The sequence below is a fragment of the Meles meles genome, chromosome 12 (assembly GCF_922984935.1).
Source record: "Meles meles chromosome 12, mMelMel3.1 paternal haplotype, whole genome shotgun sequence".
Classification (NCBI taxonomy): domain Eukaryota; kingdom Metazoa; phylum Chordata; class Mammalia; order Carnivora; family Mustelidae; genus Meles; species Meles meles.
Genome location: NC_060077.1, coordinates 10,910,046 through 10,927,012, shown reverse-complemented (window position 1 = coordinate 10,927,012; position 16,967 = coordinate 10,910,046). Strand labels below are relative to the sequence as shown.

The 16,967-nt window shown below is 44.2% G+C and overlaps 1 protein-coding gene across 1 annotated transcript; it reads left to right on the top strand.

Annotated features, from left to right (window-relative positions):
* Positions 1-4,616: 4,616 nt before the first annotated feature.
* On the top strand, positions 4,617-16,858 carry LOC123954382 (disintegrin and metalloproteinase domain-containing protein 1a-like). The gene is made up of 2 exons (XM_046025507.1): positions 4,617-4,736; positions 14,339-16,858. Exons 1-2 carry the CDS (start codon positions 4,617-4,619, stop codon positions 16,856-16,858), a joined length of 2,640 nt encoding a protein of 879 aa, XP_045881463.1.
* Positions 16,859-16,967: the final 109 nt, after the last annotated feature.

Below are 16,967 nucleotides of genomic sequence, written 5' to 3'. Positions count from 1 at the left end.
AGTCTTATCACCTAATTCCTTACCCCATTATGTTTGGGGGATTCTGAGGTGTGTTTGCTTACATGTACAAGTGATCTGCATGGGTAGTCAGTCATGACCCAGCTGGTTGCAGCCCCAAGAGATTCTGACAATGACTCCTTGCCATCCTTTAACCCATCTTCTCTGGGTGGCTACTGTCCTCTCTGTGCTCCCTAAGGCTGGTGGAGACTGAAGCCCTTTCCTTGCTTCCCCAAAGCACAGCCAAGTCCAGGCTCTAGACTTTTATCAAGACTTAGAGGGAACAAAGAGAAACTACAATGTGAAAAAGAATGCATTTGGATGTGGCCAATATTAATGTTCCTGGAGTCCAGAGGTCATGCGCCTACCTGGGAGATTTGGATACGTCCTCTCTTTCCTTGGATGTCCCCAACCTGACATCTTTCCTTGTTCATGTAGGAGTACTTTAGGAATGTCCTCAAAACTTGGAGCCAGACACCACCCTCCCCTCTGGGGCTCAGTTGAAGGAAAAATAAAAGATTTACATTAAACACAGGTGACATTATCAATTTCACAGAGATACAACGCTGCACTAACTAAAGTTCTGCACTTGTCTGCAAAATTTCTTTTTTCTTCTTAAAGATTTTTATTTATTTATTTGACAGATAGAGATCACAAGTAGGCAGAGAGGCAGGCAGAGAGAGAGGAGGAAGCAGGCTCTCCAGCGAGCAGAGAGCCTGATGCGGGGCTTAATCCCAGGACCCTGGGATCATGACCTGAGCTGAAGGCAGAGGCTTTAACCCACTGAGTCACCCGGGCACCCATTGTCTGCAAAATTTCTTGACATGGTATTAAAAATTAAAATAAAAACTTCCAGTGTTAAGAAACTTAACGTCAGAACAGAATTTTGGTGTTTCCTTTGGGCAAACATGCTCACTGAAATGTTTGCTCAAAACCAAGAGCAGACTTCCTCCAAGAATGTTTGCAAAATGTTGACTCTTTAAAATTAATATTCCCCCTGCTTCTGAACATTAAGCTGTAAAACTTTTTGGACCAGGGAAGAAGGCTGGGGGGAAGGTCCAATATGGCTATTGTTATTTAATAAAATCATGGCAGTCTTACCTAAGGAGGTCACGCTGCAATGAAATGTATGAGGATAACAAAAGCATTAGTTTGTGAAGGACAAACCCACGCAACTCTTCGCACAGTTAAGAAAACAATTTTCTAAATATTTACAAAGGAAACCAGAGGTGGAATCATGACTGATCAAGTATTTGCAAACCAATGCTCGTTTTATTGCTGAAACCTACCTAACCAGGCTCTCTAATGACCTTCCCAATGTTGTTTGGCCACTAATCTTGTCACCACAGTCTGGAGTTCAGGAATGTCCACTGGTCTCTCATTATCTAGAGCAGACAACATAAACTTGGTGTGACGATTTTTTTTTCCTAAAGATTTATTTATTTATTTATTTGACAGAGAGAGATCACGAGTAAGCAGAGAGGCAGGCAGAGAGAGAGGAGGAAGCAGGCTCCCGCTGAGCAGAGAGCCCGACGTGGGGCTCGATCCCAGGACCCTGAGATCATGACCTGAGCTGAAGGCAAGGCTTAACCCACTGAGCCACCCAGGTGCCCCAACTTGGTGTGACTTTAAAGGACTCTGACAACTGGGTCCTCCTGTCCACTTCCAGCCATTGTCTCCTGTGACTTGAAAACAAGCATGTCCTCATTCCTCATATCAGTTTGTCTGATAGGAAGGACCTGTGTCCTCACTACATGCCATGGCCACTTTCTGCTCTGGGCTTTTGATTCCATCAAATGACCTTACTCTTCCCTACTACTTGGTTCAACCTTCACCCCTCCAGGGAGGCTCTTAAAACTGCTCCAGCATACCTCTCTCTACTTTTCTCAAGGAAACATGGAGTCTCTTTCTCAAGGAAACCCATGGAAAGTCCTATACGGCAGTCAGTCTGAAACAGACCATCAAGTGGACTGCTTTCTATAGAACAGGGGAGGATCCATCCATCCTTGTCCTTGAGTGAAATCTCCAGTTAGGACTTTGTGAGAAAGGTGTTTACTCATGCAACATATTCTCAGAATCTCAAATTCTAGAGCTACTCATGTGTTAGTGGAGAAATGGAAAGAAAGCCTTGCAAGACACAAAAGGAAAGAGCTCCAAAGCCACAACCTTTCTCTTAGTAATGCATTTCGGTCGCCTAACAATCACGAGCTGGATGTGAGTGCAGACAATTTCACATCATGAAAAACAGAAATAAAAAAAGCACAGTGTAAGTGCCAGAGGACAGGAAAGAAGGATCTCCCTCACGCCATCCACTGACCCCTTATCCAAACAGGGCCTTCCTTTATGGTTTCACAGGTAAGTTAGGTCATCAGAAAAATACAGAAATGTAAACAAGATGCCAAATAGAGCAAAGGCTACCAATTAATTCTATGCTTTGTAAAAATCAGGCTGGACACTGATGTGTCATGGTTTAAAGAAAGCCTACAACCAGGAATTTCTTTATAAAACTGTTGCAACAAAGTACCAGTACATCAGATCCCCCAACTATTCAGAGTCTCTATTGCAGTACTTATATTTTATGTAACGATGCACCTAAAAAAAAAGAAACTATTCCTTTTATGCATTCTTTCTTTCCAAAACAGATACAATTTTTAATCATCTTTATTGTCGCGTTAACTGTTTTTATGACCCATGTCAACATTAGTGGTGTTTTACAAAACAACTCAAGCATAAGACACAATAATAGACTACCTTTCCTAAGCACCATGACAGCTCTTTTCTTTTTTCTTTTTCTTTTTTTTATTAACATATAATGTATTCCTAGCCCCAGTGGTACAGGTCTGTGAATTGCCAGATTTACACACTTCACAGCACTCACCATAGCACACACCCTCTCCAATGTCCATAACCCAACCACCCTCTCCATATCTCCCTCCCCCCAGCAACCCTCAGTTTGTTTTGTGAGATTAAGAGTCTCTTATGGTTTCTCTTCCTCCCGATCCCATCTTGTTTCATTTTTTCCTTCCTTAACCCCCAAACTCCCCACGTTGCATCTCAAATTCTTCACATCAGGGAGAGCATATGATAATTGTCTTTCTCTGATTGACTTATTTTGCTCAGCATAATACCCTCTAGTTCCATCCACGTCGTGGCAAATGGCAAGATTTCATTTCTTTTGATGGCTGCATAGTATTCCACTGTATATATACACCATACGTTCTTAATCCATTCATCTGTTGATGGACATCTAGGTTCTTTCCATACTTTGGCTATTGTGGACATTGCTGATATAAACATTTGGGTGCACATGCTCCTTTGAATCACTACATTTGTATCTTTGGGGAAAATACCCAGTAGTGGGATTGCTGAGTCGTAGGGTAGGAGAGCTCTTTTCTTCTCCTTGGATGCTAAGAGCATGAGAACTGTGTAAGCTTGGAGTCTTGCGTTCTCCTAACCTAACAAATCCAACCAGAAAGGATAATGAGAGTAAAAAATAACCTTTCTAAAAAGAAGAGAGTCGGGGTACCTGAGTGGCTCAGTCATTAGGTCACTGTCTTCGACTCAGGTCATGATCAAAAGGTCCTGGGATCAAGCCCTACATCAGGCTCCTTGCTCAGCGGGGAGCCTGTGTCTCCCTCTCCCACTCCCCTTGCTGTGTTCCCTCTCTTGCTATCTCTTTCTGTGTCAAATAAATAAATAAAATCTTTTAGAAAAAAAAGGGAAACACCTTTCTTCTGATTCATCTTCCCTCTCTCTAAACCCAGGTATTACTCTCTGGCTGGTTGGACTTAGACACCAGACTTCACTTCCTCAGGCCTAGGTTTCTGCTTCAGTAAGATGGCCACACAAAGGACGCCACTCACAGACTGGCTGAGAGATTAAGTTGGGTGATGTGTGTGCTGGTATCGAGAGCACTGCTTGGCATACAGCGGGTATGCACATCAACACTGATTTTAGGAGATCTAAAATCAACTGTGTCGATGGATGTAAGAGTGTATGAATTGTACGTTGTTCAGCTATGGTAAGATCTACACCCACCAAGTCCCAGTACTGAACTTCCTTTATACCTATGGTATTCTGACCTATCACATACATGATCATTTGCAAACACATTCTACTTCCCCTACTAAATTGAAAATTTCTGGGGGGAGGAGGAGCAAGATTTGACTGACGTGGCAATTGCTGCCTTGGGCCCAGTTACAGGTAAGCCTGGTAAGGACTTTCTTCCTTTCCTTAGAGCCCTCCTTTCAAGACCATGGTGGCATTAAAAGCAACCTGCTGCTTGGATCCTAAGTCAAAGATTCCAGCTATCTCCCTCTTCTGACCGCATCCTTAGTCCTTAACGTGCAAATGGCTCAAGACACGCCAACTTGCACATTCGCGGCTTGCTGTCCAACCTTGGTGCTTTTTACAGAAGTCTAATTGAACTGTGAAGCTGACACGTCACCTCTCCTCATTCATGCATACAACCACTGTTGAGTCCTTACCTATGAACTGTTGTACTAGTACTAGGGACATGGTAGAAAATAAGACAAAGCCTCTGATCCCATGAAAATGAAAAAAAAAGAAAAGAAAAGAAAAGACTGCAAACCTGGCACCAACTAAAAGATAACTCCATGATGCGTCAGGCTGTAACATGTGCAACGGAGCAGATGAAGCTGTGCAAGGGGAACAAGAGTGATGTGAAGGTGGAATTCTCTTTGAAGCCAATGGTCAGAGAAGGGGAAGAGCCCATCAGGGTGAGGGGAGTCTAAGTGGAAGGGTCCTGAGATGGGAGCGTGCTTGGCATGTCTGAAGAGCAGCAAGGAGGTCAGCATTATCTGGACAGAGTGGGCATGGTGGAGTAGCAGTTGAGGGCAGTGGATGGAGACAGGTCACGTGAAGACTTGGTAAGGACCGGTAAGGACTTACATTTCTATTTCAGTGGGGATGGGAAGCACAGAAGGCCTTTGGCAAAGGGGTGACCAGAGCTGAGAAGTACTGAAGGATCACTCCATCTGCTACATGATCAAAGAACAGGAAGGGGTGGGATGATGCACCATTGCATAAGCAGAAAATCCTGAGATACCCTGTGATATACCAAGCAGGAGATGTTGGAAGCTTTTAGGAGGGTGGCTGAAGTGGTAGCGGTGAGGAGCGGCTAGAATCTGCGTATACCGTGAGGTAGAGCTCAAAGGATTTGGTGACAGAGCACACGTAGAGTGTTAGAGAAAGGTGACAAAGAAGGAGGACTCTACTGGCTCTGCCCTGAGCAACGGCAAGAACAGAGTTGCCATTCACTGAGGTGCAGATGAGTGGGAAAAAGCAGGCGTTGGACGTGTTTAGCTTGAGATGCCTCTTAAACACCCAGGCGGGCATGGCAGCTAGGCAGCAAGACGACTGGGTCTGGAACTCAGGAGGAAAGTCAGCCACAGATGTCTGTTTGAGAGTTGCCAGTCCGGAGATGATATTCAAGCCACGGGATGGTGGCCACTGCCCAGGGAGCAGAGCCAGCAGATAGAGAAAGGAACAGATCCAAGGACTGGGTGAGGGCTTAGCTCCGGGGTGCTCCATGTGTAGGTGTTGATAAAATGAGGACTCAGGAAAGAAGTGGGGGGAGAAGGAGTGGCTGGTATGGTAGGGGAACCACCAGGAGAGAGCATGTCCTGAAAACCCAAGAGCGAAAGTGTTTCTAGAAGAGCCTTACACTACAATGCCAGTCCATCTGCAATTTCTCGGGGCTCTACTTTCAACAGATATCCAGAATGAGACCTCTTACCACCACCGCCACTGACCCCCACTCTGCAGCACACTGCAAGCCATCATCCACTCCCTCTTCCCTTCTCCAACCGCAGAAGTCTCTAACTGGTCTCTCTGCCTCCACTCTGGCTCTCCCAGCAGCCTGTTTTCCACCCAGTGGGCAGAGCGATTCTTTTCAAAGGTAAGTCAGAACATTCCGATCATCTTTTAAGTGTTGTTAGTAGGTCCAAGGTGAGGACCGAGTGTTGATCATTTGATTTGACAATGGAGAGTTATTCATTGGTATCCTGGAGCAGAGCAGTTTGAATGGATGGGTGGGAATGAAAGCTTATTCTACTGGAGTCAAAGTGCCAAGGGTGAGCCAAACAAACATCTGTGAGGGCATTCCACTGTCATCGATATTCAGAGAAACACAGATCATATAGCCACAAAGAGATGTTGCTATACACCCACAAGACTGGCTATTAAAACTAAAAATTCCGGGGCACCTGGGTGGCTCAGTGTGTTAAAGCCTCTGCCTTCGACTCAAGTCAAGATCCCAGGGTCCTAGGATTGAGCCCCACATCGGGTTCTCTGCTTGGTGGGAAGACAAGTAAAATAAAATTACACAGTTAAACCAGGATGCATATTTGGAAGCAAAACAATTTTTTTAAAGGAGAAAATTGTTACCATGAGAGACAGGATCATGATTATCTGTGATGCAGGAGGATCTGTGATTGGCAATGGCACATGGGTGATTTCTACGGAGCTAAAACTGTTGATTACGTCATTCGGGTTGTACCTACTCAGCAGTCTCCCTCCTTCAGTAAAATATACATCACATAAAATTAACCGTCTTTACCATTTTTAAGTGTACAGTTTGGTAGCATTAAGTACATTCACACTGCTGGACAGCCTTCACCACCATCCATTTCCAGAACCTGTCATCGTCCCAAACTGAAACTCTGTACCCATTAGACAATAATAACTCCCCGTCACTCTTTTCCCCAGCTCCTGGTCAACTCTATTCTACTTTCTCTATAAACTTGACCTTTTGAGGAACCTCATCTAAAGGAAATCACAGAGGAGAAGTTAAGATGGCAGAGGAGTAGGGGACCCTAATTTCGTCTGGTTCCTGGAATTCAGCTACATAGTTACAAAATCATTCTGAACACCTGCAACATTAATCGCAGATCTGAGAAAAGAATTGCTGCAATTCTACAAATAGGAAAGTGACCACCTTTTGGAGGGTAGGAGGTATGGAGACGTGAATTCGGGGCAATAGATGAGTAGATAAGGCGGAGGGAGGAAGCCTGCTTAAGGAAGCTCCCTCAAAGTATTATAAGCAGGGGAGCACAAAATTGGAACTTTTAGAAATCTGCTACAGTGGGGGACGTCCCTGGCTTAAAGATGCTCAGGTGGTGAGGCGGGGTGGAATCCCATGTCAGATAGCGTGGCCCCGGGATCCCCAAGGTCACAAGAAGAATGTGGGGTGCCAGAGTGTGGCAGGATTTTCAGGGATCGGAGCTGGGAAGCCAGGTGAAAACAGCAAGTCTAGCAGCCGGCTTTCTGCTCTGTGTTGCCATGAACTGTGAATTGCTTCATGGTGGTATGACTGCTCTCTGGGCAGGGGACAGCAACAGGCAGAAATACAGTGAGGCCCGCACCCCCTTTCCTAGGAAAAACGGCATGTGTTCGCACTGCAGGAGTCTGTCAAGTTTAGAGATTCAGAGCTGGGTGGGTGCCTGAGATAAAAATGCTCGGTCACAGGCCCGGTGAACAAAGAGTTCTGTCCGGAACCAGGGAGACAAGAGGTGATTCACTGCACCTGTAAGGACTCCCTGAAGAGTGCTGGGGGGTGGTGGTGGCTAGAGATTGGGGCATGGTCATATCCATATCCTAAACCCCATCGGTGCTGAAGGCCTTCAGAGAACAAAACGGTGTGCAACACCGTGCAATCTGGAGCTGCTCGCACTGAGCCCTGCCCCCTGGTAATAGCAGTGCAATTCCACCAAGCAAGGACACCTGAGAATCCCCACAACAGACCCCTCCGCCAGAAGACCGGCTGGAACAACTCTCCAGCACCAAGTTTTCCATTATAGGGAACTAGAAAACCTCAGCTTTTGGGAAAGACAGTATAGAGCATTCACAGCTTTTTAAAAATAATTATTATTCATTAGTCTTTCAGTTTTACTCTTTTCAGGTATTTTCTTATTTTTTTTAAATTCCTTTTTGGTTCTTATTAAAGTTTGTAATATATACTTTATGTTTCCTTCTGTTGTATTTTATTGTATTTTTATTATATATAATGTTACATGTTATTATAACATTATATTATATATTACATTTACATGTAAGTTTTGTTATTTCTATATAAATACATATGTTTATATATAATCTTATATATTTATATATAAATTAATACTATACTTATTATATATATTTATATATAAAAGTTTTTCATTCTTTCCTATTTGAGACCTACACATACACATTGAGATATATATACACACAAAGATACACAAAAATATATATATAAGTTTTTCTTTCTTTTCTGTTTTTGAGATCCAGTTTCTTTTAACAAACAAACCAAAATACACTCAGGATTTAGTTTATTGTTTTGTTGTTTTACTTGTTGTTTGATTTCTTACTTTTGTTTGTTTCTTATTTCTTCTGGTTAGTTTTGTTTGTATTTTCTGATGTTGTTGTTATTTTTGTCTTTTCTCTCTTTCTTCTCTTCTTTTCTGGAATTAATGATGAGATGGAAGAACTCACCACAAAGGAAAGAACAGGAGGAAGAGGATGACAGAGAGAAGGTCAGAGGGAGAAGGAGACTCCCTGGTGAGCAGGGAGCCTGATGTGGGACTCCATCCCAGGACTCCAGGATGAAGACCTGAGCCAAAGGCAGTCACTTAACCAAGCTACCTGGGTGTCCTCTCCAAAAAATATTAAAGGGGATCCTTTGAGTGCAGAGAGAGCCCAAAAGCAACAGGGATCACGAGAACAGAGACAATATACAAAAATAGCAACTTAACAGGTAATACAATGGCACTTAATATCTTTCAGTAATTACTCTGTATATAAATGGGCTGAATGCTCCAATCAACAGACACACAGTATCAGATTGGATTTAAAAAAAGGCCCCATTGATATGCTCTCTACAAGAGACACATTTTAGACCCAGAGGCACCTCTAGATTGAAAGTGAGGGGATGGAGAACCATGTTTCATGCTAATGGACATTGATAAAAACTGCAAGTAGCAATCTTTATATCAGACAAACTAGATTTTAAACCAAAGGCTGTAATAAAAGATGAAGAAGGACACAATATCATAATAAAAGGGTCTATCCAACTAGAAGATCCAACCATTATAAGTATGTATACCCCTAACTTGGGAGCAGCCAACTGTATAAACCAATTAATAACAAAATTAAAGAAACACATTGATAATAGTACAATAACAGTAGGGGACGTTAACACCTTACTCAGGGCAATGGACAGATCATCTAAGCAGAAGATCAACCAAGAAACAAGGGCTTTGAATGAATGACACACTGCACCAGATGGCCTTCGCAGACATATTCAGAGCGTTTCATCCTAAAACAACAAAATACACATTCTTCTCAAGTGCCCATGGAACATTCTCCAGAATAGGTCACACACAGTGGGTCACAAATCAGGTCTCAACTGGTACAAAAAGACAGATCATATCATGCATGTTTTCAGACCACAAGGCTTCAAAACATGAACTCAATCACAAGAGGAAAGTTGGAAGGAACACAGATACATGGAGGTTGAAGAGCATCCTACTAAGGAATGGGTCAACCAGGAAATTAAAGAAGAATTTAAAAAATACATAGGAACAAATGAAAATGAAAACAGAAAGGTTCAGAGCCTTTGGGATGCCCAAAGCCACTTATATTGTATATAAGAATTCAAGCCTTTCTCGAGAAACAAGAAAAGTCTCAGATACAAAATCTAACCTTACACCTACAGGAGCTAGAGAAAGAACAGCAAACAAAGCCTAAATCCAGCAGGAGAAGAGCAATAATAAAGATCAGAACAGAAATCAAAGATACAGAAATTTAAAAAAAAACAACAACAACAACACTACAACAGATCACAAGGGAACTAGGAGCTGGTTCTCTGAAAGATCAATAAACCCCTAGGCAGATTTACCAAAAAGGAAAGAGAAAGGGACCCAAACAAACAAAATCATGAATGAAAGAGGAGAAATCACAGCCAACACTGAAGAAATACAATTACAAGTGAATATAAGGCGCAATTATATGGTAACAAATTAGACAATCTGGAAGAAACAGACACATTCCTAGAGACATACAAATGACCAATTCTGAAACAAAAAGAAATAGAAAACCCGGACCACCAAGAGTGGTTCAGTCGGTTCAGCACCTGCCTTCAGCTCAGGTCATGATCCCAGGGTCATGGGATGGAGTCCTGCATCGGGCTCCCTGTTCAGCAGGAAACCTGCTTCTCCTCTGCCTGCCTCTCCCCTTGCTTGTGCTTGTGCTCTCTTGGACAAATAAGTAAAACCTTTTTTTTTTTTAAGTAATAGAAAACTTAAACACACCCATAACCAGCAAACAAATTGAAGCAGTAATCAAAAATCTCCCTAAAAACCAGAACCAGGGCCAGATGGCCTCCCAGTGGAATTCTACTAAACATTTAAAGAAGAATTAATTCCTAGTCTTCTGAAGCTGTTTGAAAAAATCGAAATGGAAGGAAAACTTCCAAGCTCACTCTATGTGGCCAGCATTAGCTTGATTCCAAAGCCAGACCAAGACCTCACCAAAAAGGAGAACTACAGAGCAATACTCCTGATGAACATGGATGCAAAAATTCTCTCCATGACACTAGCTAATAGGATCTAAGATTACATTAATAGGATCACCATGACCAAGTTGGATTTACTCCTGAGTTGCAGGGTGGTTCAACACATCTTGACTTTCAACAATAGCTTTATTGATACATAACTCATACTGGACAGCCACATTGCAGAAGAATGAAATCAGACCTCTTTCTTAAACCATACACACAAATAAGCTCAAAACAGAAGACAGACCTAAATGTGAGACAGGAATCCATCAAAATACTAGTGACCACAGGCAGCAACCTCTTTGACCTCAGCTGCAGCAACTTCTTGTTTGACACCCCTTCAACGGGAAGGGAAACAAAAGCAAAAAAGAACTACTGGGACTTCATCAAGACAAAAAGTTTTGCGCAACAAAGAAAACAGTCAACAAAACTAAAAGGCAGGGGCGCTTGGGTGGCTCAGTGGGTTGGGTGGATGCCTTCGGCTCGGGTCATGATCCCAGGGTCCCGGGATTTTACCCCAATCAGGCTGCCTGCTCAGCAGGAAACCTGGTTCTCCCTCTCCCACTTCCCCTGCTTTTCTCTCTCTGTCAAATGAGTAAATAAAATCTTAAAAAAAAAAAAAAGAACAGGGGCACCTGGGTGGCTCAGCGGGTTAAAGCCTCTGCCTTCAGCTCAGGTCATGATCCCAGGGTCCTGGGATCGAGCCCCGCATCGGGCTCTCTGCTTGGCTGGGAGCCTGCTTCCTCCTCTCTCTCTCTCTGCCTGCCTCTCTGCCTACTTGTAATCTCTATCTGTCAAATAAATAAATCTAAAAAAAAAAAAAAAAAAAAAAGAACAAAACATAAACTAAAAGGCAACCTACAGAATGGGAGAAAATATTTACAAATGACATATCAGAAAATGGGCTAGTATCCAAAATCTATAAAGAACTTCTCAAACTCAATACCCAAAAAAACAAAAAATCCAGTCAAGAAATAGGCAGAAGACATGAATAGACATTCCTCCAAAGAAGACATAGGAATGGCTAACAGATGTATGAAAAAATGCTCAACACCACTCAGCATCAGAGAAATACAAATCAGTTTCATGATGAGGTACCACCTCACACCAGTCAGCATGGCTAAAATTAACAACTCAGGGAACAACAGATGTTGGCAAAGCTGTGGAGGAAGAGGAACTCTCTAACACTCTTAGTAGGAATGCAAACTGGTACAGGTACTCTGGAAAACTCTATGGAGGTTCCTCAAATAGTGAAATATAGAGCTACCCTATGACCCAGCAATTGCACTACTAGGTATTTATCCAAAGGATACAAACGTAATGATCTCAAGGGGCACACACATGCCAATGTTTATAGCACTGATGTCCACAATCACCAAAATAAGGAAAGAGCCTAGATGTCCATCAACAGGTGAATGGATAAAGAAAATGTGGGGTGTATGTGTGTGTGTGTGTGTGTGTGTGTGTGTGTGTGGGTGTATGTGCATATGTATATATGCAATGAAATATCACTCAGCCAATCAGAAAGAATGAAATCTTGCCATTTGCAATGACTTGGATGGAACCAGAGTGTATTATGCTAAGTGAAATAAGATAGTCAGAGGAAGATAAATATATGATTTCATTCACATGTGAGATCAATGAAACAAAACAGATAAACACAGTGAAGGGAAAAAAATTAAATCAGACATAAACAGAGAGGCAGACAAACCATCAGATATTCTTAACCATGGGAATCAAACTGAGGGTTGCTGGAATTAGGCAGAGGTTGGGGGGGATGAGGTAACTGGGTGATGGCCACTAAGGAGAGCAATTGATGGAATGAGCACTGGGTTTATATGTAACTGATGAATCCCTAAATTCTACCTCTGAAAGCTAATAATACACCTTATATTAATTGAATTTCACTTAAATAAAAAAATTTTTAAATACATGAAATCATAAATATTTGTCCTTTTGTGTCTGGCTAAGCTGTTCTCTTTTTAATAATTCAGTGTAAAACATATTTCTGTTTATGCATGTCATGGGTTTGTGGTGTGATTCAAAGTTAAGCATTTCAGAAAAGAAAAAAGTGATGCAAACTGGAAAAAGAATGTTAATACACTCTGTCAAAGAGCTTCACTATGAAACAGAAGAGAAACTGGATGTGACTGAGAGTGACATGGGCTGAGAAGGATGGTTTCATAAGGGTGAGATATTACAGCTTATAATGAGACTGGATCTATGGACAAACAGATGTTTAAGATGGAAAAGGGAGAAGGGACAACTGGAAAAGCAAACAAAGTCCACGAGAAATTAAAAAGGGTAGGAGACTCCTCATGCAAGCAGAGGGACTGGCCTTCGACTGGAGCATGGACAACTTATCCACCATCGTAGGAGGAAGATCTAGACACAGGGGGGCTCACCCGGCACCGACACGTGGAAGCACTCTTTGGACTGCTTCTATTTTTCTCAGCCAAAGGTGAGGCCAGAAGAAGTCAGAAGAGTGACCTGCTGGCCGAATGTAGGAAGAGGCACATACTGAGAACACAAATGTGCCGTTAGTCAGTATGGTTGTGGGTTTTCCTGAAGACATTTTTAGCCATTCAGGACAGGCATCAAGCAAGTAAAAACAAATGACAAACAACAGATGAGACATCACAGCACTCATAACCTGGGAGTCATTTATTCACTTGATAAATAATTCTTGTTTGTCTACTTTTGGACAAGCACTCACCTAGACCTGAGGGTATAATAAAGACGAACAGACAGAATTGGTCACTGAACACACGGAGGCCGCATTCTAACACAGGAGAGACTTTCAGGATACCTAGTTTACAACAGGCATAGTATTACATACCAGGATGTCAGGGCCATCCTATGAAGAGTGTGGGCCTGGACTCACCCACCAACGGGCCCATGATACTCACCCAGAAGGGGAGGCCGCTCTACTGGCATCCCCATACACACGTTTGGACAGTGTTATCAACAGAACTTGAGAAACCAAACTCTGACGATGTTAAAACACAGGGGTATTGACCCTTGCCCCAAGAGTCACCAGCTCACTCAAGTCTATCTTGTGGCACAGGGCTGCCACTCCACTGGCCTTTTCTAACAGACTGGCCTGTGAGATGACGCATATCCCTATAATGCCATCCATGGATAAAGAACAATCAGAGTTATGATGTCCGTGTGTTATGGAGCAAGAGTTTTGTTTTTTTTTAAAGATTTTATTTATTTGACAGAGATCACAAGTAGGCAGAGAGGCAGGCAGAGAGAGAGAGAGAGGAAGGGAAGCAGGCTCCCTGCTGAGCAGAGAGCCTGATGCGGGGCTCAATCCCAGGACCTTGAGATCATGACCTGAGCCGAAGGCAGAGGCTTTAACCCACTGAGCCACCCAGGTGCCCCTGGAGCAAGAGTTTTAAAGGAGGGGAAGTGAGCAACAGAGTGTGCCTCCAAAGATGTCTAAGCCCCCTGGTCTGGAACACTTGGAGTTAGCCAAGCAACGGACGACAGGAGGGGCGGGGGTGGGGCATTCCGCGCGGCACAGTTGAGAAGGCATGGAGGTTTTGTTTCCACTCTCCAGGCAGGGTCTTGCCTTTTAGTACCTGCAGTCCTTCATGATTACATCAGTCCACGATGTCAAAAGGACCTTAGCCAGGAAGCACTGAAGTTGATGCTGGGGAAGAAGTCACACAGAAAGGACACTACCTGAAGGATAACAGATCGGAAAGACTAGAAAGGACATAGCCAGAGGCTATGCTTCTCTCAGGTAGGCGGTAGCCACCCTTCATGCGGCCAGCATAGATCTGGAGCTACCGCCCGAGGGTCTCTGTGTCAGGGACAGCTGCTACTGATGGACACAGGCCACACACCATCAACCGATTCCCAACGGCCACGTCAGTGGCAGCTTCTTTGAGACAGTCTGCCTCCTCCTCGTCTTCTCTACAGAAATACCAAGTGGCTGCCTATGAGGCTGGCAGAGAGCTTCCGGCGTGGGCTCCACAAATGAAGGGCTGGAGGCGAGCACCAGAAGTGCCGGGACCTTCGTGTGTCAGGTTGGGCATCATGCTGGTGTTGGTACTGATTTTCCTGCCAGGCTTGTACTGTGACCCTGGATCTGTATATTACGCTTCTTACGAAACAGTCATCCCCAAGAGTCTGACGGTCAAGGGAAGGGAAGATCCAGGGGAAAAGGCATCATCCTATACGCTATTAATGCAGGGCCAGAAGCAGGTGATTCAACTGAAGGTGAAGAGAGACTATTTTGTGAATAACTTTCCAGTCTTCAGCTACCACAGTGGGGTCCTGCGGCAAGAAGTGCCTTTCATCTCGCATGACTGTCACTACGAAGGCTACATAGAAGGAGTCCCGGGTTCTTTTGTTTCCCTCAACACCTGTTCAGGCCTCAGGGGCATCCTGATTAAGGAGGGGAAACCCTATGGCATTGAGCCCATGGACAGCTCAGAACAGTTTGAACATGTGTTGTACACCATGGCACCCCAAGCTCGAGTGTCCTGCGGCGTCACTTCCAAAGGCAGCCAAGTGGTGTCCACCAGCCGGCAACAAGGGAGCAGGAAGCCTCGCCGTCCACAGGCACTGCCGTCCTTTTGGTCACACACCAAGTACGTGGAGATGTTCGTCGTGGTCAGCAACCAGCGCTTCCAAATGTGGGGCGGTAACGTCGATGAGACAGTCCAGAGAGTAATGGACATCACTGCTCTGGCCAACATCTTCACTCGGGGAATAAACACCGAGGTGGTGCTGGCTGGAATGGAGGTCTGGACCGAGGGGGACCTCATAGAAGTCCCAGCGGACTTGCGAGTTACACTGAGGAATTTCAACAGCTGGAGACAGGAGAAGCTCTTCCCCCGGGTGAAGCACGATGTTGCCCACATGATCGTGGGACATCATCCTGAAGACCATGTGGGACAGGCATTTCTCAATGGTGCCTGTTCAAGAGGCTTTGCAGCCGCTGTTGAATCCTTCCACCATGAAGATGTCCTCCTGTTTGCGGCGCTCGTGGCCCACGAGCTTGGGCACAACTTGGGTATTCAGCACGACCACTCGGCCTGCACTTGTAAAGATAAACGCTTTTGCCTCATGCGTGAAAACATCACTAAAGAAAGTGGCTTCAGCAACTGCAGTTCTGACCACTTCTACCAGTTCCTCCGGGAACACAAAGGGGCCTGCCTATTTAACAAGCCCCGGCCCCAAGGTCGCCTGCGTAGGCAAGCCTCGTGTGGAAACGGTGTGTTGGAGGTGAATGAGGAGTGTGACTGTGGACCTGACTGTGGTAATAACCCGTGCTGTGACGAAACATGTAGGCTGAAGGCAACAGCATTGTGTAGTTCTGGACCCTGCTGTAATGAAACGTGTGGATATTTAGAAAAGGGAATCATGTGCCGTTCTCCTTTTGGAGAGTGTGACCTCCCAGAGTATTGTGATGGTAACTCTGACAAGTGCCCCACCAACACATACAAGCAAAATGGTACACCTTGTCAACGAGTTCACTATTGCATTGAAGGTCTGTGCAAGACTGCTGATTTTCAATGCACAAATGTTTTTGGATACCCTGCAAGGTCTGCCCCAGAAGACTGTTACGTTTCCATGAACACTAAAGGGGACCGGTTTGGAAACTGTGGCCTTCCCACTTCAGATAACCAGGAATACGTAAAGTGTACAGCTGAAAATATATATTGTGGGAAAATTATATGTACAAATGTTAAACATGTACCAGTGGTCAAACCCATGCAAACAATGATCCAGGTGCCTCATAGGGATGACTGGTGCTGGAGCATGGATGCCTACAATAATACTGATATCCCTGATGATGGAGATGTGGACGCTGGCACACGTTGTGCTCCAGAAAAAATCTGTCTGAATTACTCCTGCGTTGATCATGCTGTGCTGAACTACGACTGTGAACCACGACAAATGTGTAATGGGAGAGGAGTTTGCAACAATTTAAAGCACTGCCATTGTGAGGCTGGCTATGCCCCTCCTGACTGCACGACTATAGGAACTGGGGGTAGTGTGGACAGTGGCTCTCCTGTTTTACAACGGGAATCTGAAAATGCTTTCAGTGTTGCCAAAGATGAGCATGAGTTCGTAGACAATATGATCATAATATTTCTCATACTTTTTTTCCTACTATTAATAGTTGTAACTGCTTTTATCACCCTTTTGTGTAAACATTCAAGAAAAGCTCCTCCAGAGCCCAAAGAAAAGGGTCCAGAAGAGGCAGCAGAAGAGGTTCAGCCAGAAGAGGAGGAGGAGGAAGAGGAAGAGGAAGAAGAGGAAGAGGAGGAAGAATCAGAGCCATAAGAGAAGTAGTGAGAGGAAGAAGCTAAATATATCAAACATCTCAAGCACTGAGTGGGAATGAGGCTCAGGGAAGTACAAGTGAAGTGGGAATTGATGGCTCGGGAATGGG